The 27,628-nt window shown below is 37.8% G+C and overlaps 1 protein-coding gene across 1 annotated transcript in view; it reads left to right on the forward strand.

Annotated features, from left to right (window-relative positions):
* reln (reelin) overlaps positions 1-27,628 on the forward strand; it is a 92,736-nt gene that overhangs the window by 37,384 nt on the left and 27,724 nt on the right. Inside the window, 7 exon segments of the mRNA XM_055155677.1 lie at positions 2,986-3,124; positions 15,980-16,050; positions 23,894-23,926; positions 24,450-24,531; positions 24,620-24,716; positions 26,399-26,450; positions 27,218-27,329. Coding sequence (XP_055011652.1) covers positions 2,986-3,124; positions 15,980-16,050; positions 23,894-23,926; positions 24,450-24,531; positions 24,620-24,716; positions 26,399-26,450; positions 27,218-27,329 — 586 coding nt within the window.

Genomic DNA, 27,628 nt, shown 5'->3' on the forward strand with positions numbered 1-27,628 from the left:
CATTTAATAAGGGCTGTATGATATGGGATAAAGATATTTGATAACTATGTTGTATTGCAAACTATATCATTCCAATATGTACATTTCGACTCAATAAGTTGAGCAATATTAAAACTTATACTAAGACCAAACTGGGTTATAGGAGAACACAATAAGAAAATTGTGAATAAAATTTACTATTTTCACATTTACACATCAAAACTTTCATTTCTTTTGATATGGAGAACTTTGTATTGTATTTTTATTTTGTGATTATTGATTAGTTGCAATATTAGTATGTAAGATATATTGTTCAGTTGTATCTTTCTCTTTTTCATTACATTTGATTCCAACAGGCAATAAATCATAGTTTAGAGGGGGAAAAGTGAACATTCACATTGCCATTTTAACCTTCTGATTTCTTTTATCATGTATTATATTATTTTTTGTACATTCACTTTACCCATTTCTGCATAAAAAATAAGTCACCTCAGTATGCTATGTGAATTAAACAATGTGAAAAAAAAACAAACAATTAAACATGAATAAGTACTAAACAAAGTCCAAAGCACACATTTAAAATGTTTTTAGTCATTATTTTTATTAATGCATGTAAAGGGTAATATTTGGAGGTGCTTTAGCACTGTTAACGCCTGGGCCCCCTCCACTGCTGCTCCACTACGACCGCTCCTTTTGGGCGGCTAGATCTCTGTGCTTTTTCACGATCACGATGAAGCTTCAGGAGACGCAGCTCCTCTCGTGTGGAAAAGAGTTCAGAAGTTAGCTCCTGCACCCTCCTGGACAGTTTTTCAATTTCCTTGTTGGTTTGATCTCCACCAACATCATAACAAGTGATTTGAGTCTCCACTGTAAATTCTTTAAGTTTTTCTTTCAACTTCTCATTGGCTTTCCTGGTGTTGGCCAGCTCTTGTTTGAGCTCTACTTTGTCTGCCACGGTATTGTTATACAGACATCTTATTTCCTTGTACACACTAACTTGGTTTTCCAGCTCTTTCTTTTGAGTGTGTTTAGTATTTACAGACATAATTCCACATTCGCATAATAATATTCTGAATTTAGGGAGAAAGTTACCCTTTGGTCCAGGGGTCTCAAACTCAATTGGAGCAGGATCAGAAGTTTTAAAATAAGTGGTCAGGGTCCACATATTATATAAGATATTATAAATAAATAAACATATACAGACATAGACAAAATTGTTGGTACCCCTCTGGCAATGAAAGAAAAATCTACAACCATCACTGAAATAACTTGAAATTGATAAACGCAATAATGAATTAAAATGTACTGAAAACGGTCCAACAAAAATCAACCATTGCTTTTCCCTTGTGGTTCAATTGAATCATTAGAAAAAACAAAATAATGAAACTGGCCTGGACAAAAATGATGATAGCCTTAACTTAATATTTTGTTACAAAACCTTTTGAGGCAAACTCTGCAAACAAACGAGTTCTGTTACTGTCAATCAATCATTAACAATTTCGTCGATCACGTTCATTTTTAATCAACAAACTGAATGTAGGTTGCTGTGCATATCGTAAGGAGACAAGGCTGTGTCTGACAACAAACACTGGAGTGGTGGCCTCACAGTTCCACGTTTCAGCTCTGGCACCTCCTTGGAGATCACTGTACCACTCACTGAATGCGCTTACATGCACATCAGTGTCCCGGGTATGATCGGGTTTTTTGAGTATCCCGGTTTCGTCGTGGTACATGTATATGCAGTATCCTGGTAACTGCAACATAAATTTGAGTGCACGTGTTCAAAAGACAAACGCTTTTCAGTCTTTTCATCACAACAGTAGCCAAAATAAATAAAGGTACCAACATAAATAAAGTAGAGTGAAATGACTGTGAAATAAAGAGCAGCGCTAAACCTGCACACGTATGATTTCTGAAAACCTGAACCATCTCCAACATGATATATGCACAGTTTAGTCAAAAGTCAGTTTGAAAAATAAGTTCAGCCTTTCATTTACATCCATCCATCCATTTTCTTCCACTTATTCGGGAACGGGTCGTGGGGGCAGCAGTCTAAGCAGGGACTCCCAGATTTCCTTCACCCCAGACACGTCCTCCAGCTCCTCTGGGGGGACCCCGAGGCGTTCCCAGGCCAGCCGAGAGACATAGTCCCTGCAGCGTGTCCTGGGTCTTCCCCGGAGCCTCCGTTCGTTGGGACATGCCCAGAACACCTCATGAGGGAGGCGCCCAGAAGGCATCCGGAACAGATGCCCCAGGCACCTCAGCTGACTCCTCTCGATGTGGAGCAGCGGCTCTACTCTGAACTCCTCCCGTGTGACTGAGCTCCTCACCCTATCTCTAAGGAAACTCATTTTGAGTGCTTGTATCCGCGATCTCGTCCTTTCGGTCATAACTCAGAGCTCATGACCATAGGTGAAAGTAGGAACAAAGACTGACCGGTAAATCGAGAGCTTCGCCTTTCGGCTCAGCTCCCTCTTCACCTCAATGGTCCGATATAGCGACTGCATCACTGCCGACGCTGCACCGATCCACCTGTCAATCTCACTTTCCGTCCTCCCCTCACTCGTGAACAAGACCCCGAGATACTTGAACTCCTCCACTTGAGGCAAGGACTCCGGGTGGGTGGAGAGTCCATTCACATATCTCACCTAAAAATAAAATGAACTGAACTTTGAACTAGTTCAAAATTAAAATAGTGAACTATGAACGTGAACAGTTCACTTTGAAAATGTGTGAACTGAACTTTGAATTAGTTCATGAAAAGTGTGAACTTGCACAACACTGTTTACGATACAACAGTCTTCCACTCAGGCTGAACATTGCTGTCCAGTGATTCTGTCCCTGAACCACTGGTGGGCCCGACCAAATAGATTCTTGAGTTTGTGAACTCACAAATATTGAATTAATTTTGTTGACCAGGTTAGGACTTCTGATTTATGGTATATTTCAAGTGAATTATGAATAGATTATGTGACTTTAACTGTATTGTTTTCCTCATTTCTGCAGGTGTGTTGCCAGAGCGACAGTTCAGTGGCACCCAGTTTGTTTGCAGTGTGGTTGCATCCCACGTGAGCCACCAGCCCTCTACCAGTTTTAGTTTTGTATGGATCGCTCCTCCACCGGGAACTGGCTGTGTCAACTTTCTGTAAGTGCCATTTCTATGCAAGCATTTTCTAGCATTGCACTTAAAGATGCACTATGTAACTTTTTTCATCTGAGGAAATGTTATTGCTTTGCCCTGTATGTTCCCAAGTATGGCATTTATTTGATCTCTCCTGCACTGGTTCATTTTTGGGTGTTTTTATTGCTCAAAATATTTTTTTAAAACATGCATTTCATCCATTCTTACAGTGAGTAAGTTTGATGCCATACTCTAGATACTCAAAGAGAAGCAAGTATACTATTGGACTAACCCCCCAAAAATTACATAGTGCACCTTTAACTTTCATGGAGATTAAAGCTATAAACTATCCCCATTAATAGACATGTCAAATATGGCACACTATACCTAAAGCAAACTGAGGAGCCAAAATATTATGGCCCTTGACTGAGCTTGTTGTAGTAACAGGTGTGTAATGTGTATCCTTAAGTACCAGAAACGACTTCAGTTTTTCAATCAATGCTAGTTTCCACTTTCTCATTGGAAAACATACATGTCGTAGCCTGGACCCTCCCATTCCCCTGAGACGGGCGTGCACTGTGACACGCAGTCTGGGTCACAGTGCAGTCTGGTGGTTATTACACACGGGGCCCCTCTGTATTCACTTATATTGTGTAAATCAAATCTGTCACAAGTCACTGTTACGTCAAACATTTTAGAATTTCTCCCCTGCTCCTGCGCTGTCAAGCCCTGTTGATTTTTATCTACGCGATCTTTTCCAAACACCCTCTATCTACCCTTCCCCTCTGTTAGACTGGCTGGAGATTTACTGTCTAGCGCAGATAATTTGTCAAAATGCAATTAACTGCTGTGCCTAGACACCAGATTAAACAAGTATGCAAAGTCACCACAGCACACTGCTTAAATTCCAAGTTCCCAAAGCATTACAATATTACATCACAGACTCATCATTGAAGCTTAAACATTGCAAACCAGTTGTTATTTGCTGATTAAAACTAACTTGTGCATTTTGGCAGCGCTTTTAAAAATAATCAAATTTCTCGAGGGACGCAGTAAACTATGAGACAGACTTTTACAGAGCGACAGAAGGATTGAGTTGGGGAATTTGCTAAAGTGGCAATGCCATTTAGACAATATCCACAGCTCCAAGCAGATTTAGAGGCTCATGTTTGCCAGAAAACATATTTACTGTGCGCGTATGTGAGTATTGTGGGTTTGTGTTGTGTATTTGTTGTGAATGAGGGACAGTTTGCTATAGCGGTGATTACGGCCCAGGCTGGCAGGGGGCCACTGTTCTGTGACAATAGGGCCCCGCGGCTGACCTTATCAAAGTCGACCAGTTACTCTGCATCTGGCACCCTCTGCACACAGGAAACTCAGAAGCATTACACTCAGGGCCTGGTCTAGTTTGGAGTTTTGCCCTTACTAAAAGAACTTGAGTCAGGTGACATTCTAAGCAGCAAAACCATTATGACTTTGTGACAGGAAGATGGACAAATATATTGACAAATGTATAATATGTCATTTGTGGTTTTGGAAATATGCACAATTTGAACATGGAGTATATTGCCTAGAGTTAAAACTATTAAAAATGACTGTAACAAGAGCTAATTTAAAATGTAAAGAACAAAAGATTCTAGTATAATCTTCCAATCTGCACCTTTGTATCTGCACTTTTGTACTTATTTCCTGGTTTTACTGCTTAGTTAGTGGTGGCAATGTCTTTTTCCTGTGTTGTGAAACCAAAAAGTAGGTCCTATTTCATCCAAGTAGTTTTTTGTAGATTGTTTATTGTGATAATCTTACCCAATTCTAATATGCATTTTTTTTATTAGGTGACATTTAACATTTTAACATAAAGGTGTATTATGTAACTTTTCTGGTTGGCGTTCTGCCACACAGCTGCCCATATGATATAAGATATAATCATTATATTTTTGCATTTATTCAGTCACGGGGTGATATAGGTGATATATTTTATTGCTAAAAATATATCACCTACTTGTCCCTAGGAAGATAGACAAGTTTAATACCACATTATGCAACATTTCAGGCAAAGTAATTAATGATGGACCTCCATATGAAAAGTTTCTCAAGAAATAATTAAATGATACAAATTGTTGCAACTGATAAATTATGATTAATAATAATAATGAACCATATTTGAGTAACTGTTTTTGTGGAAGTTATATTAAGAATGGGCATATAGTTTCTACTTATTTAAGATAAGTGAACTTTGTGCATGCAGTCCGCAACTGGTCCAGAGTCAGTTTTTAAATTACAGCCCACAGACAGTAGTGTATCCTGTGTCCTTCATAGCTCCACTTGTGCCTTACATTAATATGGGCCAGAGCAGTTTTATGGGCAATAGTGTGGGAGTGTTTCTGGTAACAGATCACCACTCTATGATAGAGTGCCAGGGCCTGGGCATCCCAAAGAACTCATTTTCAAGGTGGCTGTAAATATAACACCTAAAGAGAAGTGCGGAGGACACAGAGATGGAACTCACTCTCAAAGGGCATGAAAAATTTTAAGATTTACGCAAACATTTCAAATAACAGAAACTAGTTAAACGCTTAAATTACAATATATACAGTGGATATATCATTAGGCACATATGTACTAATTTAAATATGCACTATGTAACTTTTCTAGGAGTGTTCCAAGGAGATGCTGTTGCTTTGCCAGTGATGTTTCACAATATGGCATTAAACGTATTCATCTTTTTAAAGGCAAGCAAGTTACAAGCTACAGGTTAGATCCATGGCAAAGTGACCCAACTCACTATAAGTATGGGTTTTTGAACAATAAAACACTAATAGATTCTAGATGTGTTTAATGCCATACTGTGGAACCTACTGTGGTCTTTGGGGCCTATATTACACAATTTTCTGATATGTGTTGTTCTTACCTTGAGTTGTGTTTTGTTTCATACACACATGTTTAAATACAAACTCTGCATATTTAGGCTGAGTTCTTCTTTCAAACAGAAAACACTCTGTTCCACCTTGTGATGTCATGCAGTAACACAGGAAATGCTCCGCCATGGTTTTAAAACTCCATGCACATTCACTAGAATCATTTGTATGATTTAAGACCAGGAATTGCCAATCTCTACTGGACTAAAGATGAAAGCTTTAACTTGAAAACTACCTTCATGAAATCATGAGGTGGAACAGAGCATTTGAAGCTTTGGAGATGTCAATAATAATAAAGTGTTACTCAAACATGTGTGAATGAAACAAAACACAGCTCTGGGTATGTTTTTGATGAGGTTAATGGCATTATAACATAGCTAAAAGCTCACAGGGGTCAATTTTGTATAATGTACAACCTTAAACTACATTATTAAAGCTGATACTTGTAGATTCTTCCTGCTATTTGTGCTCTTGTTGTTGCAGTGTTTTCCATAGTATTCTTTCTGTTGTGAATGTAACATGTGTCTCTGTTTCTCTGTCTGTGTGGTAGTGTTCCCCATGAGCCCTGACAGCTGTTGGGTTGGAGATTGCTTTAATTACTGTATCTCTCCCAAAGTGATTTGTGAGATATCTGTGCACCCGCTCAAAGCTCAAAGTCACTTCACCGTCTGTGCGTGTAGCGTCCTCAATAGTGTAGTTCACACAAGAGGAGCCATTTGTAGTCATTTGATGTTAAAATTATTTCTCTAATGCGACTGAATGATGAATTTGCGCGGCTGTTCACTAAATGACTCAAGTGAATTTGCATGAACTCAAATTTTCCCTAATTATCTTTTTTGTGTGACCCAGCTATTGCACTGAATCATCTTGATATTAAAGGTGAACTATGTAACTTTCTTGTGGACAGTCTGCCACCTGCTTATTATCACTGGAATCTTCAGTATCAGATTGAACTTGTACAAGCAGACCAAGTTACAGGGCATGTCTCAAGCACAATCACACTTTTTCAGCAATTAAAACAACAGTAATTAGATGAATGCAAGATTCATTTTATGGCATACTCTGGAACATTACAGAAAATGCAGTCACTTCTCCAAGACAGTTATGTATTTGTAGCCAGGCTGGCGCCACCTAGTGCCTCTGCTCAGTTCTATTTCTCTCCAGCGGCTAGGTCAGGAATCCGAATACACTAGACCAGGGGTGCTCAATACGTCGATCGCGATCTACCAGTCGATCGCCGAGGTCCTGTGGGTAGATTGCCGTGTCTCGTCTTGGACTCGCGTTTGGACTCGGTCTTGTCTCTCACTCAAGGTCTGACACTCAACAAGTGCGATCATATTTCATTACGGCCGCTGCTGTTGGACTCTATGGCACAGCACAAATACACACGCTCCCTATGCACAGCTTGTCTGCCACAGCGTGTGCCCTCGTGTACCAGCGTGCATCACAGGGCAGGTTAAACTTCCTAAACATCCTACCTGTCCATCTGCCTCACGTCAGCACGCCGCCCCTCGCTTTTTCATGCTCTCGCTCCTTCCTGCGTACAGCGAAAACAAGCCCCTTCCACAGTCCGTGCTGATTAGAAGAGCAAGACAAAACGTGAAGCAAAAACTAGTCTAAATTTGTGTTACAGTGTTGGCACAAAGCAGGCCTACAGCATAGAGCAGACCTACAGAACAGACCTACTGCCACATGTGGCTGAAGTTTGCCTAACAAAAGTGCACAAATGTGCAAAAACAGTAGTTACTAGAAAGCAGAGCCTCTTTTCAAGGTTCCACAGTTAAAGAGGGGGTATTTTACTTCTGTTGGGTATTAATTGCTAACACTTATATTTATATCATCATGTCTTTTAATTGTTTTGAAAATGCCTCAGTGTTTTAGAAGTTTCTCTTTCATTTTTGACTCTCAAAAGTCACATTACAATTACAATTAGTGTTAATAAAACTACTGCATATATATTATTTTGTATCTTGCTTTTTTATATTTATGAGGTTTGTTGTGTGGGAGCATGGATGATAGAGGCCTCTGAAATTAGCACTGGACAAATCTTACATCTCACCTTAAAGGTGCACTGTGCAACTTTTCTGGTGAAGGGCCCGCTACCTGCTCGTCTCCATGAAAATGTTATTGCTTTGTCTAGAATGTTCCACAGATCTCTGGAGAGTCTCCCTGTTCACAGAAGGAATTATTGTATTTTTAATCAGAAATGCTCTTTAATGAATAAATGCTAGATTTATATGTTTAATGTCATACCATGGAACATTTCCAGCAAAGCAATAACATCTCCATGGAGACAAGCAGTTAGCGGACCCTCAACCAGAGAAGTTACACAGTACACCTTTAAGGAGGGTGCGGATAGAGTGCGCTGGGGAGAGATCTTTCGGTTACTCAAACATACATGGATGACATATAAAACCACTTCAGGCAGGGTTTTGATGTTACAACATGGTAGAAAGCTCCAAAAAGTCAATTTAGCAAAATAGTTCCTCTTTAAGTTTGCAGACCATATCCAAATTTATTCTTCAACAGTGTTAATCGAGCTGTATTTAGGCATGTAAAAGCTATGTTGTGAATTACGCTGGTCTGTTTTGCATACCAGCTGTTCGGAGAGTGAATTGCTATTGTAACATAATCGTACTATAATGGACTGTGTCTTTTCATGTGTGTCTGGCATCGAGTTCACTTCATAAGAGCGTATAACATATGCAAACATAGCATTAACATGTTTGAATTTATGCCCATAAATCTGACTGAATGACACACAACCCCATATGTGCGACAGGAGTCAAAGGTCATAGGGGACACATCAATCAGGCCGTGACCTATTTAGCCAGCAGTTCATTTCTCCTGGCCTTAGTCACAGACATTGATTTCCTATTATTTCTGTCAATCTCTGAGTATTTCACCATCAGATCAGTGGTTAATGAGCTCTCCGCAGCCTTACAGCTCCACACCGCTTTATGCTTGTATGATAGATCTACTATGGACTCTGGGGCTCAAAATATGATTCATTGGTCAAAGGTAATGGCGTTTTGGTATTACGTACAGATATATGGGGCAGACACCTGAGTCATGACACTGAACGTAAATTTAAGCACTTTTTTCCTAACAAGAAATGGACAGAGCTGCAAATCAGACAAAATTTATGTATTTTATAAATTCACTTGATTCATGAATCTTCAATAGATCTACATGTGACCTTTTATTCTTCCATTTTAAAATATGCATGTTTTGTCAATATTTTAAGTTCCACTTGCAAATCTGAATATTCGTCTTCACCCCAGAACTGTACCTTTTCTCTTTTCTCTTAAATTAATAATTTTTCTCTACTCTCTCTTATCTTCAGTTTTAAAGTTAGCTTTTTGGGTTTCCTGTTGTTTGTTTTTAAGCAACACTCACTGATAAAAATGGGCTCTCTTGGTGAGTTTGTTCCTTATTTGAAGGTTTCAGGATATTGGAATATTCAATCTAAAATATAAATTTGTATACATTATTTACATCATAGATCATTTTTGATAATATAAAATATGCCAGTGTTTCTCAAATTGTCAGACTTCTTCTGGTAGTACTTTGACTTGTCAGTTAGGACTAGGATTAGTTCTGAAGTAGTCCTAGATTAGACCTGGTTTAGGTCTAGATAAGTGTAACGCAAATTGTTAGGGCTAGGGCCACAAAAGCTGCATCAAAAGATTGGTTCTTTTAGGAGCCTGAGTGTGAATGAAGAGACAGAAATGTAAAGTTTTGGGTGGAGTATATTGAAAATAGTTTTACAGAACACAACAACAACAAAAACAAAATAGGAAATAAAAAACAGTCCAGTTATTGCGTGTATTGGGTCTAGTCCATATAATCGGTATTTTAATCCAAGTTAATTTAAGTCCAAGTTTGGGGTAAACTTGCCATCAATGGTGAGCGGAGGATAAGGAAGTGACACGGTGAACTTAAAGGAAGTGGGGGAGATTGGGGTAAAGCAAAATTGACCCGCAACAATAAAAGTGGCTCAGATGCAGGTTACATAAGTCTTAGTTTAGACCTGGTTTAGTTTTGGAAAAGTTTGAGACCTGGTTTAGTCCCTAAAAAAGTGCTAGATTAGATGTGGTTTAGGCCTACATAAGAGCTTCTTTAGTCCCACTCTTGTCCTGGTTTATTTCAGTTCATTTAAAGTCATTAAGTCAAATATTTTCTCATGAGGTTGTGCTACTTAGAAAATAATTTGAATCTTATCAAGTGATCAACAATTTTGGCATGTTTACAAAAAATTAAATAAAACCACACTAGCTACAGTTCTTGCTTTGACAGGTGGGATGCTTCTCCTGTTGCTTTATGCCTTAAAGCTCCCTGCATTCATAATTTTTGTCGATTGTGGCCTTATTTCCCGAGGGACATTTTTGACCTTAGCAATTACATACTCACAAACATATGTATATGGCACATGTGCTCTGGCCTGGGATCAATACTGCTTTAAAATGCCCACATCAAAAACAGAATGATTTTGTGAGGTCAGAGCCACCCGCTGTACTGGGACCTGCTCACCCACTCTGAGTGAAATAGAGCGTACAGATGAAAAAAGATCTTAATATAATTCAACAAAATACTCCCGGGACTGGGGGGTTGGGTACTACTAGCTGATGAATTCCTAGTCCAATGATGGGTCTTCAATTGCCCTATCTGTTTCTGCAAATACACCCTTTCCGGACAAGATCAATAAAACCCATCACTTGTTGAAACCATTTTTTTTTTGTAAATATTGTCTGTCCTATCCTAGCATGACCATGTTAAAGGTGCTGTACCTGATTCGTACGACTTAAAAAAAACCATGAAAACCCACGGATTAATTTTAAGTGGTCCAGTCTTATCTAATGCATTCCTAGCACCCTAATTATTCACCGTGATGAGTTTATTGACATTGAATTGTGAAACTTTTCTGGTGGAGGGATGCCAAAAGAAGAAATTCTATTTATCAACTGGACAAAAATTTATTAAACCTTTCCATTATCATTGAGACAAAACCAAACCAAGTCAGCACTATTGAGAGGCATCCCACTCATAGTGAGAATGCCTGTTTTTTTAGGTATATTTAAGCCATAAAACCATCTCCAATGGAATAAATTTAAGATAGAGCTGTTTAATGTCATACTGTGGAACATTACAGGTAGAGCAATGCAATATCCATAGAAACAAGCAGGTGATGGACCCACAACCAAAACATTACACAGTAACTTTAAAGACCAGAGTGGAGTTTTAGAGTCACATGGGTGCCAACAAACTAGGATACTAACTGCTTTATAATTAGTTGTAGGGAGGGCTTTACTGTGGCAACAAAACTTTTCTTTCTTGCACAAAAAAGGGATTGTCATTCATTTCTCTTCTGTTTAAAAACCTAATCATTGTTTTTCAAGCACAAAACACAATTTGTATTTGTTTCTCTAATGTATTTCTAATTGTAGTCAAGGTCAATTGCTTTCCTCCTTGCAGCTTATTACTCATAGCTGATCAACGGGCTGTGTTCAGAGCTTTAAGTCTGTGTGACCCGATGTTAACAAGCAGGTAATTTGCCAAACAATTCCCAAATCCCTCCTCTGTGGAGCATCATTAAATTTACATGTTTTCTGAGAGCCATTTAGACTAATTAATTTAATGGAGAAAAGGGAGAGGAGGGGAGCTAATACCATTCTACAGCAGCATTAAGTCTGTTAATACTCTTTGCCATGAAATGCAAAATATGAAACGTTTAAAGAGGGGGTATTGTGCAAAATCGACTTTTTGGAGCTTTCTACCATGGTTATAATGTTGTTCCCTTATCAAAAACATGCCTGAAGAGGTTTTAGATGTCATCTGTGAATATTTGACTAATCTAGCGATCTCTCTGGGGCCCTGTTCGAACCCTCCTTGGTTACCTGGTTAGCAGTATGAATTCTCTCTCATGCTCAGTCCACAAGCACACATCACCAATGCTTGTGCTGGGTAATTTTCCATAAATATACAAAATTATGACTCAAAAAATACAGTTCAACATCACCTAACCTGATGCCATGTGCCGTGGAGTGAAACTTATGAAGCATGTTAATGCAGTCTTTTCGGCAAATATAGCATTTTCAAAACAATGTGTAACATGGTGATCTAAATAAGTAATGTAGGTTGCCTGAGATTTAAAATACACACTTCACCAATACTTATTAATGACTGACAGGTGGATTAGCCAATCACTGATAGGCATGGTACGTCTGTATTAAAATGAAAGCAATACATTTGAACTGTGAATGTGACTTGAAGCTCAGCACAGAGTAGTGACTAGACTGATACACAGAGAGATGTCATTCTGGACCAGGCAAAACAGTATGCATTATTTCAGTATAGTTAATCAAATTTAGAGAAATAATTACTTATTATGTTATTTTTTTGTTATATTATCGATATTTTTAAAGGCAAGTTCAATTAAGGACCACTTTATCTTGTGTCTTTTAAATAACTGTATCTAAACAATACAATCATTTTGCAGAACTGATGTTAGCATTGTCCTCTTTATACGTTTAAATAGTCAGAGCTGTCAGCCTTGTTCCTATGGGGGATACTTATGGCCGACAGCAACATGTAATCTAACATGGTAGACATGCTTGGTAATTACCCACTCTGGAGCCTTTTGGGAGCTCTCTGAGTGACAACCTGTCTGTGTGCATATATGTTAAAGCCCTGTTTGAACATATGAAAGGATCTCCGCTCTGATTCAAATAGACTATAAGGGCTTTGAAAGACAAGGCCATCTAACCCTCGACTGACCAAAAAGCCTACGCCAGCCTGTTCCCCTTCCCCCACAATATTTATAAATTTCTCTCACATAGCTCCTCTTAGGCCCTATTTTTTTCTCGTCTGGACTAATGAAAGAAGGGGAGATGACACATGTTTTTAGAAGATAAATGACCCTTGATTTCAATCTGGATAGAAAAAATGCTGAAGCCTATAGTCATCTAATTGCATTTTGGTATTGTCAAAGAAGCTCAAATTAACAATTAAAATGTATTACGGTGTGTATATAGCGTGTTTGTGTAATGACAGACGCATTAAGCGATCATTCAAGTGTGAAGAAATATACTTTTTCCTGTATAATGATTTAAAGTCCCATTTTGTTCAGTGATCCCTATCCATACTGGGGAAACAATATTCATTCATATGGAAATTGCACATATTCTACTGGGGTAAATGATGGCCTCTTAATTGTTTATTACTCATAAATACTTTTAATAATTTATGAGCATTTTACTATTCTACCAATATTTCTATATATTTAAAAGGCTTATCTTATGCTATTTTTTTATCTATGTTATAATGTACCTGAAGTTTTGTTTCGTTTCATTCGCACATGTTTAATATATGAGTTATTCTCTCAAACTGTAAACACTGTTCAATCTTGTGACGTCGATAATAGGAACAGGAAGTGCTCCAATGTATTTTTAAACTCCATACAATATACTGCATAAAGGAGTGGACTCGAAGCAATGCTAGCGGTTACAAGGGTCAGGAGCATGTAGAGCAGGTTAATATGAACATTTTAAGACCAAAATGACAAGGCTCCGTGCAGCAGTTATAGAGAGAAGAGCCACAATATTCCAGTGTAAATCAGTGAGAGCCAGGGTCAGAAGGAGCCGGAAGAGCTCACATGCAAACTTCTCCAGTCTATGCTCCATACACATTTACTACCTTCATTTGGATTATTTCAGCCCTGGTGTTGACATTCTCTACTGATCTAAAGGTAAAGGGTAGCTGCCAACTATCACCACATGACAGCACAAGGTGGAACAGAGTATTTTGAACTTTGGAGATGTAAACAGACTAATAATAAAGGATTACTCAAACATGTGTGAAACCATTGTGGGACTGGACAGGTCACTGTAGGCCTTATGCATTCATTCATTCATACACCATGGTGGTAAAGCCACAGCTGCTCTGGGTTCTGCTGATCTGCGCCATTGGCCCCTGTTACCACCAACAATCCCATTATCACACTAGGAAAGAGGGAAGTGTCTTGCCGAAGAACACAATGGCAGTACTGCAACATGCCATTATTCTGTAAACAAGTTGTAGTTTCTAAAATCTCAAAAAATCTGGAAAAAAAAATGAAGCTAGATTTTGGCTGATTTGCAAGGTTAAAATTATTATCAGCATCTGTCTGAGCATGAACTCTTCCTAAATAGCACACTGTCAGATGTTTGCTGATTTGCTTTTTCTGTAGAAAGTGCACTCTCTGGTCTGTGAAGTGAACTTAATGTGACGCTCAGAGGTTTTGTTTAGTAAATATTTAAGGCCCTTGTTCCTACATCGCCACCCACTGTTTGGTTACACACCATTTTTTATTCATAAATATCAAACTCAAATTAGTTTTCACCCATTTCTGAAATATGAGTGCAATTAAGTGTGTTTTCTGCACAGCCACGAGACTTCGTTACAAATGAATGAGGGGCTATTCATTATTCATGCATTCAGATGAACATGTAAACGCCTCAGCATGCTTTAGAGGTCTGCTTCTGTGGGCAAAAGTAATGTGACTTTTTGTTTTTATTTGCTTCTGTTTTGGTTTTCTTCTGTTCCGATACTGATTTCGATACTTTAAATATTTGCTGATACTCAGTATCAGATACTTATAACAGGTACTTTTTATTTTGTTTAAACAAAAATAAAATAAGATGGGTATTAATTATCCTCCAATAGCTACTGAACAGCTCTGGATAAATAAAAGTCAAAACTTTGAAGCATTCTGGGCCACCTATGACCAGTAAATTATCATCATAAATAATTTTTTATTTGTCCAGTGTCCGATATCCGATTCAGCAAATTTTTCAATATCTGCACCGATATTTTTGTAAATCTTCTTTTTTCCCAGATCAGAGGTGAAGAGAGGGCACAAACCTATGTATTTTACAGGCTTACAAACTTGCATAGTGCAGGGCAAGAACTTGTGTTTTCAACTCACTCTCTTCTTTTAGAGTTATTTGTGTTGTCATAATAATTTACCTAGTGTGAAATAAACATTACATGATGGTGACAGGAAATAATACATCTTTGGTGTAATGTGAACTCTTTTGGAAAACCCCAATAACATTACAAAGTTAAACAGTTTACTTTTACGGACAGTTTATAGATCTTTTTTTTCATAAACATTTGAGAAGAAAATGTAGACTGAAAAGTGAAAAGATGATAAAAATTAAATGTCTTGGATATATACAAAATTAGAATATTGTGTGTATTGTGTGTATGGCCGAGCACCAAAGTACATCTGTGACATGTTAGTGTCATATGAACCATCTCGCACTCTGAGGACCTCAGGGACCGGCCTCCTGCTGGTGCCCAGAGTCAGGACTAAACAAGGGGAGTCAGCGTTTCAGGTTCATGCAGCTAAAACCTGGAACAGTCTTCCTGAACATGTGAGACAGGCCTCTTCTGTGACGCTGTTTAAATCCAGGCTCAAAACATTTCTGTTTAACTGTGCATATAACTGAAAGGTTTTCATTCTGCACTCTTCTCTCCAATTTATGTCTCTCTTTTTTAATTTTAATCTTCATGATTATTTATGTTTTGATTTGTTTTTATTATGATTTTAATGTATTTCTTATTCTGTAAAGTACTTTGAATTACTTTGTGTACGAATTGTGCTATACAAATAAACTTGCCTTGCCTATTGTTGCCATCGAATTACTGAACAAATTTCTGTGTAGTCCTGTGTATGCACAAAGTGACATCTCTGAATGATGATGACTGATGTGTTGAATTTTACTGTCTATTCATGTTTTACGTGATTTGTGTACTTGAGCTATATTTACAGGCAACTATCAGCACATTTCTAACTTAATATAGGCCACCTCTATGCACATTTATTGAAATGGCCTTCTCATTGAAAAGGTCGGTGCTTGTTCAGCAGATGTTATGATATATATTGTCACTAATAAAATATATTTTTTTTCTTTTTCAGAGCAACTGCTACTCACCGAGGGCAGATAATTTTCAAGGACGCTCTGGCTCAGCAACTCTGTGAACAGGGAGGTGAGTCACTATATGTGGGACACTACATAACTAGTCACATGTATTGGTTTATGTTTGCTAATACCATCAAATGTTTTTCACTTGCACACATTATTAGAAAGAGATACATCAGAGTACATTTGAGTTCATAATTCTTCATGACATGGACTTTTTTGCCTTATAATGTTCCACAGCCCCAGATATTTGGATGTCCTATATTGCCAGCTTAATTTCAGTTTACGCTAAACTCCTCTTTTTCCTTCTTCTCTTCCTCTCTTGAAGATTTGTGCTTTATAGGCAACACTTCTTACATCCACTTTCTGTGACAACCCTAAGAGCTATTGACAGACAGCTCAGCGCCACTAGGGCATATAATTGCATGTTTACAGAGAAATACGCCTCCTTATAAATAAACTTTAATACGGAAAATTGTACTTTTGCTACTTCGGGCTTGTACTGTCACTTCAGGAAGAAAAACAGAATAAACACCTTGGAAATGTTTTTAAAAATGTGCACTTTCAGAGGCTTTTTTATCGTAAGTGTACCTTCACTTGAGACGCTACTAATCTTAAGCACTTTTCCAGGCAAATGGAGAGTTTGAATGGCCCGATGCCACTTGGAAAACATGTTGCATAAAGTGGTTGAAACAGAGGAATTATATCTTCTTTCTCTCCTTCTCTCCTTCCCAAGAGCTCATCCTTTGCTTTGACACAGTGCCCCAGTGGTCCCCTGTAGACCACATATCTGCAGCCAACAAGCGTCCTGTTGTCATTTAGAGCCAGGCCCCTACAGCAGGACAATAACTCAGTACTCCACTAGCAGCCGCGGAGCAAGTTTAGACTTTACAAGGCCTTGAAGGACACTCTTGTTAGAGGAAAAGAATAGAAATTTAGTTTGTGATGTGCTCTGAAATATAACATGGTATAGGCCAGTGGTGGGACGAAACAAAGTAAAAGTAAACTACTGTACTTAAGTGGTACTTCATTATATTTAAAAGCAGGCACTTTCTCATTTTTAACAGGACTGATTAGTAAAAGCTTTTTTTTATTGTAGTTTAAGACATGCTGATAAGCCCGAAAGGGTATTTTTAACACGTTCATAGTTTGAGCAAACAAAATATACAAATAAAATCCAATTCCAAAATACAGCACAAATCTTTATCAAAAATAGTACATTCAACCTTTACATTAAGTACATTTTAGGTACAGGTACTGTAATACTTTTTTGTAGATTTTTTGCTTCAATATCTGTACTTTTACTTAGTAACAAAACTTCTTCCACCATCTGTAGAACAAGAAAAAGCTGCATGTGAAATGGTGTTCAAAGATGAGGGTTTAGTTAGTTTTATTTGTGAATTTGTCAAGGACAATGCAGATTTACTTACACAAAGAAGTAATATGTTTGTGAAAAATTGCTTATTTTCACCTGCAGTCTTGGGCAGGCTGATGTCACAAATGGCATATATGACAATTTTGGTAATTTTTTGTAGATGGGATGCTGACTTGTGGAATTATAGTCTCTTACTTTATCCAATCATGTCAAAATTGTACAAAATATAGACTATCATTTTGAATGTGAACTTGAGTTTTTGAAAAAGGCTTAAAGGACTCTTATCAATAATGTTTGGGGAAAAAACTGAACCTTCTTAGAGCTGTCACAAAAAATCCTAATTGATACTAAAACTAATATCAAAACTAGATAATTTAAGGAGGTTTCAATACTTAAAAACATTCACATAATTAGGATGAAATCTAACCATTCCAAGATTTATAGTATGTCATAAGAGTGTTTCTTTTTTTATATATCGAAAATGGTGTTGAGTCAAGTATCAAGCCTTTCCTGTCCTGTAGAAAGCAAGTTTCTCACAGTAGTTTGAAGGGCACTGGTAGATCTGTAACACAGAGTTGATTTAAGTTCCTTAGCGTCATTGTTCAAAGTGGAATTAAAACATATCTACATCTGGAGGTCACTTCTAGAGTTCACACACTTTTGAGTCTGGCTTTTAAGAAACAGAGAAGATGGAGTGTTTGAAGCAAGATCATGATTAGTGTTGATATGAGAGGTGAGGATGGAAGTTTGAATGTTAGGGATTAACCAGAAATGATTGTTCAAATAAAAGACAGATCTAAAGAGGCCAAGTGCTAAGATTATCCAGTAAGTAAGAAAAAGTTGTATCTATTAAAAGTAGAGGAAGTGCAGATTTTACACAACTGTCAGGTCATACCAGCTGAAATCAAACTTTGTGCAAACATGTGTTTTACTCATTGTTTTTGTAAATGGTTGCGTAAAAAATACATTTAGTCATGCTCAAGATCCCCTTCTGTGAATTATATAAGACTTTATATAAGACTTCTTTAAAGGTGCACTATTTAACTTTTCTGGTGGAGCGTCTGCCACTTGCTGGTCTTCATGGGATCTTACTGCTTTGTCTGGAATGTTCTGCTTTATGGCTTTAAACTTGTCTGTTTTTATGGAGTTGAGCCAGTCAGGTCAGATCTGTGTGTGGATCTGCTCTCAGTAGAAATGCATGTATTTCAAGTTGACTAAGGAAATCAACAAGCTATAAATGGAGAGTTTGAACCTCATTTTCATATCTAACTCATCCGTAGCTCTCACAAATCCTTTGGCACATCCTTAATATCCACTGATCCACATTATTTTCGGGCACAGCTTTAGAAACTTTTTTTAGATGATGAAGTGAAATTGACGTGGACTGTCCAAGCGTAGCGTCCAAACTCAATCAAATTGCTGCTTTTGTTGCATATTTGCAGGTTGATGAGAGATAAAAGTATTTTTTTATTGGCTACAGTCAGTCTCATTTTGCAATAATACTCTTTGGGGGAAAACATTAAATTTACTCATTTATAAAAAAGTTTGGGACCCCTGCTTTAATGCATTCCAGGCAAAATAATAATATCTTCATGTAGATAGATAAGTTCACCTTTAAAAGGAGTAATGTTTAAATGTAATCTTCCTAATAGGTACATAAACTTGTGGCCTGGTTAATAAAATCCATTTTCCCCCCACACTGCCATAAAGAGGCCGATAATGCCCGATGAGAGCAGGAGTGTCCCATGTGCAGAGACAGAGGTGTACCGCGTGGGCCCGTCCATCAGCCCCTCTATGACAGCAGGACCAGCAGACAGCACCTTCAGACCTGCTCCTCTCATTTCCACTGTGGGGATAAATCAAGTGTTTATGGAGTGTCCCAGCACCCTGCACCTCAGATGGATTATTAAAGGCACATATAACTCAGAGAGACCACTGCTCTGATCGCACCGCTGTCCCACCTCCTCATCACTACACTGGTTTTACTGTGTACTGCCGGGATGGGTGGCTTGGGTTACTCTGCTATGTCATATACATTTCACATTGTACGTATTTCCCATCATGGATATACCAGTGCTACATTTGAGTGGAAGCACAAATGTTCCTCTAATTCACAAAGAGACCTGTACTTTTTGCATATAGGATGGGTGACAGACATTTGGTGACAGACAGTAGCTCAGTTGGTGGAGTGTTACTCCTCTGATTTGAAGTTTGGCAGTTCAAATCCCGCTCTTGATATATATCATTTTTAAAGCAGTCATATCCACTGGCCCACAGCTTGGCAGTGCAATTGCAGCTCACACAGATGAATATTGTCATTGTGTTCTTGGGCAAGACACTTAACCCTTTGTCTCCAGTGTCTCGTAAAGTGTGTGTGACTATGAACTGTGAATGCCTTGAAGGTGGAAAAGTGACAAATGTGGAAATGTTATTGCTTTGCTCAGAATGTTCCATGAAATTATATTAAACTTTCTTAGAGACAAGCAGATGACAAGTTACAAGTTACATGTCAGATCTGTGGAGAGTCAAGCCCATTCACAGTAAAAGTACATGTTTACATGTTTTTCAAGGTATTTCTGAGCAATACAAACACCTGTAATGGAACAATGCAAGATAGATCACTTTAGTGCCATACTTTGGAACATTCCAGAAAAGTTACATGAAGTGCAAACTGCAAAAACATTTAGCCATGTTCTTTGCTGATTTGGGAGTGTAGTTGCACAAGTTAAGCAGCCAACAATCTTCACTTTGTAGTCATCATAACAGGAAACCACCATGGGAGTCTCTAATCGCTAACACACTTTAAATACGGAGAAGCTAGACATGGTTTACATTATGAAGAATCAGACTTGAGTTGACGGGAAAGAGGCTGGAGTAAAAATTGGCTGAAGTTTGGTATGGAGTTTATGCTTAGAAGATACAAAAATGAACATTACCCTGACTTGTCTGTCAAAGCTTATGCTCTTTTGACCTCCTTCTATCACTCTTGCTCCAAGCCACTTTTATTAGACACGATTTAGTATGGGCCCTATCTATTTCCTGGCTTTCTCTGCGTACATGTGGAGCAGCGGAGTTGTCTAAACCCTGGCCCTACCGAGATACAGGCATTAGCTGAGATGAGCTGCTAATAGAGGAGGCCGTAATTGAAGTCTTTAAGCAACTGAGAGGGGATTAATCCAAGTGGAATGAGCCCCAGTGTCTGCTCCCATTGCACTGCAGGGGTGTGCGCACAGACAGCGAGCAGGAGATGTGACTGAGCATGGAGAAAGAAAAGTGTAAATTAGGTCCTTTTTGGGAAGCTTGAAGGGATTATCCACAAAAAAAAAAAAAAAAAAAAAAGTCTGCTCAAGCCAAATGGCCGGACCAAAAAGTAGGGAGAGCGATGTGTCAGAAAGTTCCGAATATCAACTACGCATTTATTACTATGTCTGGCATGGTTTCTCTAACTGGGACATAATGCAATTTTGACATTTTAAAGGGCCCATTTTACATTATTTTCTGATCTAAGTTATAATGTTGTTTCCTCATCAAGAACATAGCTGGTGTTGTGTTTTGTTTCATTCGCACATGTTTAAAACATAAACCCTGCATATTTAGGCTGAGATCTTCTCTCACCCAGAAAACACTGTGACGTCATGTGTTAATACACTCCGTACACCTTCACTAGAATCATTTGGATGATTTCAACCCTGGAATTGCTAATCTCTACTGAACTAAAGCTAGAAAGGTAGCTCTTAACTTGAAACCTCACAAGGTGGAACACAGCATTTTTAGCTTGAGATGTAGAAAAACAAATAATAAAGGATTACTCAAAAATGTGTGATGGGTATGTTTTTGAGGAGGTAACAACATTCTAGCATGGCTTAAACCTCACAAGAGTCAATTTTTGCGTCATATGGGACCTTTTAACTTATAATTCTGTATTGTCCAGCATTCAAGGTTTGAGTATTATGAAAATGTCTGTTTTCACCTACCCCCTGTCTCCACCCGCTCCTCTTTACTAGCAGTTATTTAAGAAATTCTGTCATACAGGTAGGGTTGAACAATATTGTGTAGCCACTTTTCCACAGTTCTGCAGTTTTAAACAGGAAGTGAATGGATCTGTTTGTGTTATTGGTTCCTTTTAGATCAATATTGTGTTGAAATAAAATGTAAAATAATGATACAATTATTCAAGGAAAAAAAAGCAGAATATGTCCACTTTAAGCATAGCACTTACAGCTTGCCAGGCAGAATACACAATAAGAAACTCTATACCCCATTTTAATTTAATACAAATGTTTAGCCGTTCAAAACACAAAGGAGTTACACGCTGGGATGGCTTGCTCTTCCAAACATGTTTTGAATCAGCGGACTTTGGAGGATTAGAAGGCAGAGGAATGCGCAGTGAGGAAGAGGAGGCTCCTTTGATCTACATTTAATGGGCTTCTTCATCAAGTCAAAACTAAAACCACGATTTGGAGTGGCACTGGCCCACCAAAGCACCACTGCAACATCACCGTCACTGCACAGCCAGATAGGACTCTAATACTTCGACACCACCCGTCAGCACCTCAAGTTTATAGTCACTTAAAGAGTCTGGAACCAATTTTTGGATTTGTGAGTAGCTAATACAATAGACAGTAAAAGCAAGGAAGTATGTTAATGGGTTGCTATAGAAAACTCCATTAGGTTAACCCCACAACTCTTGATTTATATGTGATGTGTAACCAAAATTAGTTAACTCTTTGTTCCCATGGAGATGTTACTGCTTTACCTGAAATGGTCCACGGTATGGCATTTAACTTAGGTGACCCCACTCATAAAAATACTTGTTGTTTTGTTGAGAAATAAAAACATGCATAATCAGATTAATGCAAGGTATAAGAATAGAAAAGCAATTGCTGTTTCACTATGTTGCAACTGTTTTCCCTCATCATAAGATTACTTTGTTATATTTTGAGTGACTGGTACATGCTGGAGTAATCCTGCATTAAGGTTTCAGTGCTTTGAAAATTTCAGTCTGCACCTATCCTTGCCCACAGCTCTGTACATAGCTGAGATTATTAAAAATGTAAATGCAGGTATCCATATACACATACTGTTAACAAAAAAGTCACATTGCCATTTTTCAAATATAAAAACACTAAACATTTAATACTTGTTACAGTCAAATACCAGTGTGAAGAGGTGGGCAGGCTGCAAAAAGTTAGTTCTGCACTTTTGAGCCAAATGTCAATGAGCCTGATTCTGTTCTTATGTTATTTTATGTCAATATCGAAGTTTATAATGAACATGTAAAACATAATTGAGTTTGATTTTTACCAGGTATTAAAGATACACTGTGTAACTTGCTTGTGTCCATGGAGATGTGCCGAGAATGTTCCACAGTATCCCATAAACTTAAGAATCTCCATGGAGACTTGCAAGCCAAATTACAGGTTAGATTTGTGGAAAGAACTCACTCACAGTAAGAATGATTTTTTAAAGATATGTTTGAGCAATAAATTACACCTGTAGTTGAATAAATGCAAGACAGATACCATAATGCCATATTGTGGACAATTTAAAGCAAAGCATTAATATCTCCATGGAGACAAACAGGTTTCTTCCCTCTTTAGAAAAGTTTGACAGTGCACCTTTAAATACTAGAAAAAAGCTTAATATATCTTCTTTACCTTTTCACTTTACATATCTATTGTCATACGTACCTCTTTGATGTATAATGCAGATTAAATTTTTTTGACATTTTCAAACAAACTCTCTAACAGAATTTGAGGGTGCTGAGGGATTAAAGAGGCAAATATTCACTCAGGTCAAAAACCTCTCCTCCGCTCAATATGAACTGATGATGAAATACTGTAAAACCTGGATATGCAACCCTATGAAACTTTCAATTCAGGACAGAGAGGAAGGCAACATTTTTTAACATTGTGTACCTGCTAACACTTGTAGGGAGATACAAATTTAGCTCTGGATTCATTAAGTTCTGTTTCTGTAGTTCTGTATCCCATTGGAAGAGTAGTCTGAGAGAGTTTGACAGTGACCACACAGTCTGCCCACAGGAGCCACAGGGGAAATGGTGGTTAATTGCCAGTGAACTGTTAATCTTTGCCACCTGGCCTTTCATTCTGATGAGGAATTAACGTCATCAGCAATTATGGCTGGGGAACACTTGTACTGTGTAGTCCACTTTTTACGTAACATTAATTTAAACAAGTTGTGTTTTGCTTCACTCATAGATGTTTAACGCACAAATCCTGCATATTATTTACACTGAGTTCATCTCTCAGACAGAAAACACTCTGTTCTACGTTGTGATGTCGTGTGATAATACAGAATGTTCAGCATATTTAAACAGCTTATTCCTTTACTAAAATCATTTGGATGATTTCAGCCCTGGAATTGCCAATCTCTACTAAACAAAATGCAAAAGGTAGTTGTTAACTTGAAAACTACTGCTTTTCATGACATCACAAGGTGGAACAGAGCATTTTGAGCTTTGGAAATGTGTGAAATACCATATTCATATTATTGTATGTTTTTGGTCTTTCAGCTCCCACAGAGTTGCCATTGAGGCCAAGTCTTGGTGAGTTTTTAGTTTATGTCATAATTTGTCTGCTTTGATGATTTCAAAAGTGCACATAATAGGAGATATTGGGTGTAGTGTGAGATCACAGGCCTACGTAAGATGTAAAAGATGTAAATAAATAATCTGATTAATAATTTTTTGAATTTATTTTATTATTTTTGAAAATGAAAATATAGTACAAACCATAGTGTACTGCTCTGTTCATTAGATTCTAGAAAAGAGGCCAAATTTGACCCTTCACCTTGTCTGATTTGGCCCATGTTGCTGAGATTTATAAGAAATATCTTTTTTTTAATCTCTTTTTTTTTCCAACTTTTTTCCAGTCGTCTACTTAAACATCATAAGAACTGTTATATTATTAGCATATGAACTTCTTACATGTAAAATATCATTGTGGTTTCCCCTCATTTCCAATAGTATGGCTTCACAAGCTAAAAAAAATAAAAAATAAAATGGCAGCTCTATTTTTATATTTAACACTGTATTTCTTGTTGATGACTTCTGTTGTGTCTTTGTGCAGTTGAGCTCCATGGTAAACACGCCGTACTCCGAGATGACTTTGACTCCAACCTGTCCCACACACAGCTGGACCCCAGTATTTGGTAAGCGCTGGTCTTTGGGGTTTTAACACTTAATTATTGGTATATTATTGGTTCAAATTCTTCTAACTCCAACATTTCTCTGTGTCAGGTCTGAGTGTGCTAACTGTGACGTAGGGGAGCAGTGTGGTGCGCTGATGCATGGGCGAGCTGTCACTTTCTGCGAGCCCTTCGGAGAGCGAGAGCTGGTAACTGCCATGTTTAACCACACAGAAATCACCGCGTATTTCACAGACCATTGACCCTGTACCCAAACCAGGCACTTAGCGGCCACAACCACACAGCAATAATACACTATAGCCTTATTGCTCTTCAGGCATCTCAGTTACAGACATAGCTTGATATTATAGCCATCTGTAGCTTGGTCTGATGTTCCTAAAAATGCTCAACTTTTTATCCCAACTTTTACAAAAAAAAAAAAAAAAAATATATGTCTATACATAAATGAATCCACAGGCAGTCATAAACCGTATACTTTGGGCCAACCCAAATATACCCAACATGGCAATTGCTGTGGCTATATCATAAAGAAAAAACATTACATTGACTTGCTTTCATTTCCAGGAGACTGATCCCAACTGTAACCATAGTCACTAAACACAAAAGGTCCTATATTAAGCAAAATGTATTCTTGTGAGCTTTAAACCATGTTATAATGTAGTTACCTCATCAGAAACATACCCGTTACATGTTTGAGTAATCCTTTATTATTATTTTTTAATTATTATTATTTATTATTCCAAGGCTGAAATCATCCAGATGATGAAGGTGTATGGAGTTTAAAAACACAGAGGAGCATATTCTGTATTACCATATGACAGCATAAAGGTGGAACAAGATGTCTTTGTATTAAACATGTGTGAATGAGACAAAACACAACTCCAGGCATGTTTGTGATGAGGAAACAACATTATAAAAATACAGTAGTGTGCTCTTTAACCAAAACACTCAACTTCACCTATTTTAACTCATGAATATTAAATAATGTTGCTGGTGTAATAATAAAAAAATGTCATCATGGGAACCGGATTTTTGTCCCCATAAGAGAGGCAGGTTTATAAGATGTGAGTGCGTATACAGATTTTAGCCCCCTCAGTGTGATAAATACCCGCCCACACACTTACACACACTATTTTGCAACAATGCTATTTTAATCCTCTACAAATGTTTTTGTTTGTCAATTATTCCAATTACTTACCAACCTTTTTATTCATTCTCTGTCTCACTTTCAAAGCACTGACTTGGCTGGTGGAGTTGAAGTGCGTCCAATTACAGAGACATGTTTAGTGGCATGATTCTATTTACTTGTCTGATAAGCATTTGCTTTGCCTGACACTGGTCCAAATGTTTGATGCTGCGTCCTGGCAATTCTTCTGTCGAGTACAACAAACACTCACATCCCAAAACACAAAAGCTTTCACACTTAAAAACAGTGAATACAAGCGAAAAGACAATTGAATCAGTAAGTTGTATGGTAGTCAGAAGCAGAGATAAATGAAGTAAAATATAATGGAATAAACAACAAATTTGTATTTATTCCATTGTATTTTACTTTGGTTAAGTAAAATAAAAGTAATAGTAGTACTAGTGGTAGTAGGTAGTAGATAGCAATAGGTAGAATTAGGTAGTAATGGTTTAGTATTTTTGTTTTATGTTGCTCTTCCATAGGTGAAAAGTATTTGAGTACCACCACAAGTACCACCACATCTACTACCACTACTAAGTTAGCTATACAGTTAATTTCAACCACAGTTCGTTTATTGATGACATTTCAACACAAAACTACGCAAAAACCATTAAACAATCAAACATCAAGTGTGATTTTGATTACTTCATTTTTTTTTCTTACCGTGCCTGTGTTTTCTCTCAGTCCACAGTACCTCTGAACACAAGCACAGCCTCAGTCCTGCAGTTTGCTCTCGGTGAGTACTGTATTACACCTGAACCGCACGCTCCCATATGGAAACATAGTGTGCCTTTTATACCTATATTAAATGTCTTGCAATGTCATCTGCGAGGATACAAAAAACCCTTGACATCAGCAGGAACTATATCATTTGTCTTACAACTTGTCAGTAAGCCTACCGGTTTACACAGCACTGTCCTCTCTCTCCCAGCCTCTGCTATCTAAATAATGAATATTTTACTACATTCTTGAAAGACACCCTAAAGGCTCCTGCAGAGTTTTAAATGAGTTGTATTTTTCATGCCCATTACATGCTTCTACCAATCTGTCTGGAAGCATGGCTGGCAGGAAGTTGAGTAGGTAGAAGATATGCTGTAGTAACAACTGTAACCCCAAGCACTGAATTTGTGTCTGGCTGTGGAGTGGATTACATTGAAATGAGTTTGTGCTGTAGTTTAGAGGATTTAGCCGGGCAGTATAGAGGTGCACGAGAACACTGGCAGGTTAATGCACAGTTTTGTTCAGGGGGGTTGCATCAGACAGTCAGCACAATGGAGAGAGAATTCAAAACATGAGAAAAGAAGATAAGGTGAAAGGTAACAACGCTGTGGTTTGCTGCTTCCTCCATTAGCAACCTTTGACCAAGTCTGGCTCTAAAGCATACAGCAAACATGCATTTCCACAAAATGCAGACCTAAAATACTGTATGTTTGCTGTTTTTTCCAATGTGATTCAGCCTTTTAAAGCTGATGACATTTGCTGAAACGTTTTCTTTGTTCACAGGTTCAGGCTCTTGCCGGTTTAGTTATTCAGACCCAAGCATCACTGTGTCATACAGCCTAAGTGCAATTGGCAACAGCTCCGATGATGAGTGGATCACTCTGGAGAAGATCAGGTCAGTCACGTCCATCTGTCTTTACTTTACCCTTTGAAACAACTTATAGTCTAATTTAACCAAGCAGAGCAATAACTACATTAATTCAACCCAACGCTTACCATCAAATGCACAAAATTAACGTGTATTTTGTTATTATTTGCAATACTCCCTGGTCATAGCAGCAAAATAGAGTCTTCAAGATTAAGATAAGACATTACAGCATTCCAGGAAGTTTTAGTATTAATATCCCATATATATTCCATAAGTCATCATAATTTTTTTAGGTATAGGTACATCTGTCAGAACAAGGGGAAAAA

This window comes from Boleophthalmus pectinirostris, unplaced genomic scaffold, assembly GCF_026225935.1.
Source record: "Boleophthalmus pectinirostris isolate CB_2022bp ecotype Guang Dong unplaced genomic scaffold, ASM2622593v1 HiC_scaffold_2, whole genome shotgun sequence".
Classification (NCBI taxonomy): domain Eukaryota; kingdom Metazoa; phylum Chordata; class Actinopteri; order Gobiiformes; family Gobiidae; genus Boleophthalmus; species Boleophthalmus pectinirostris.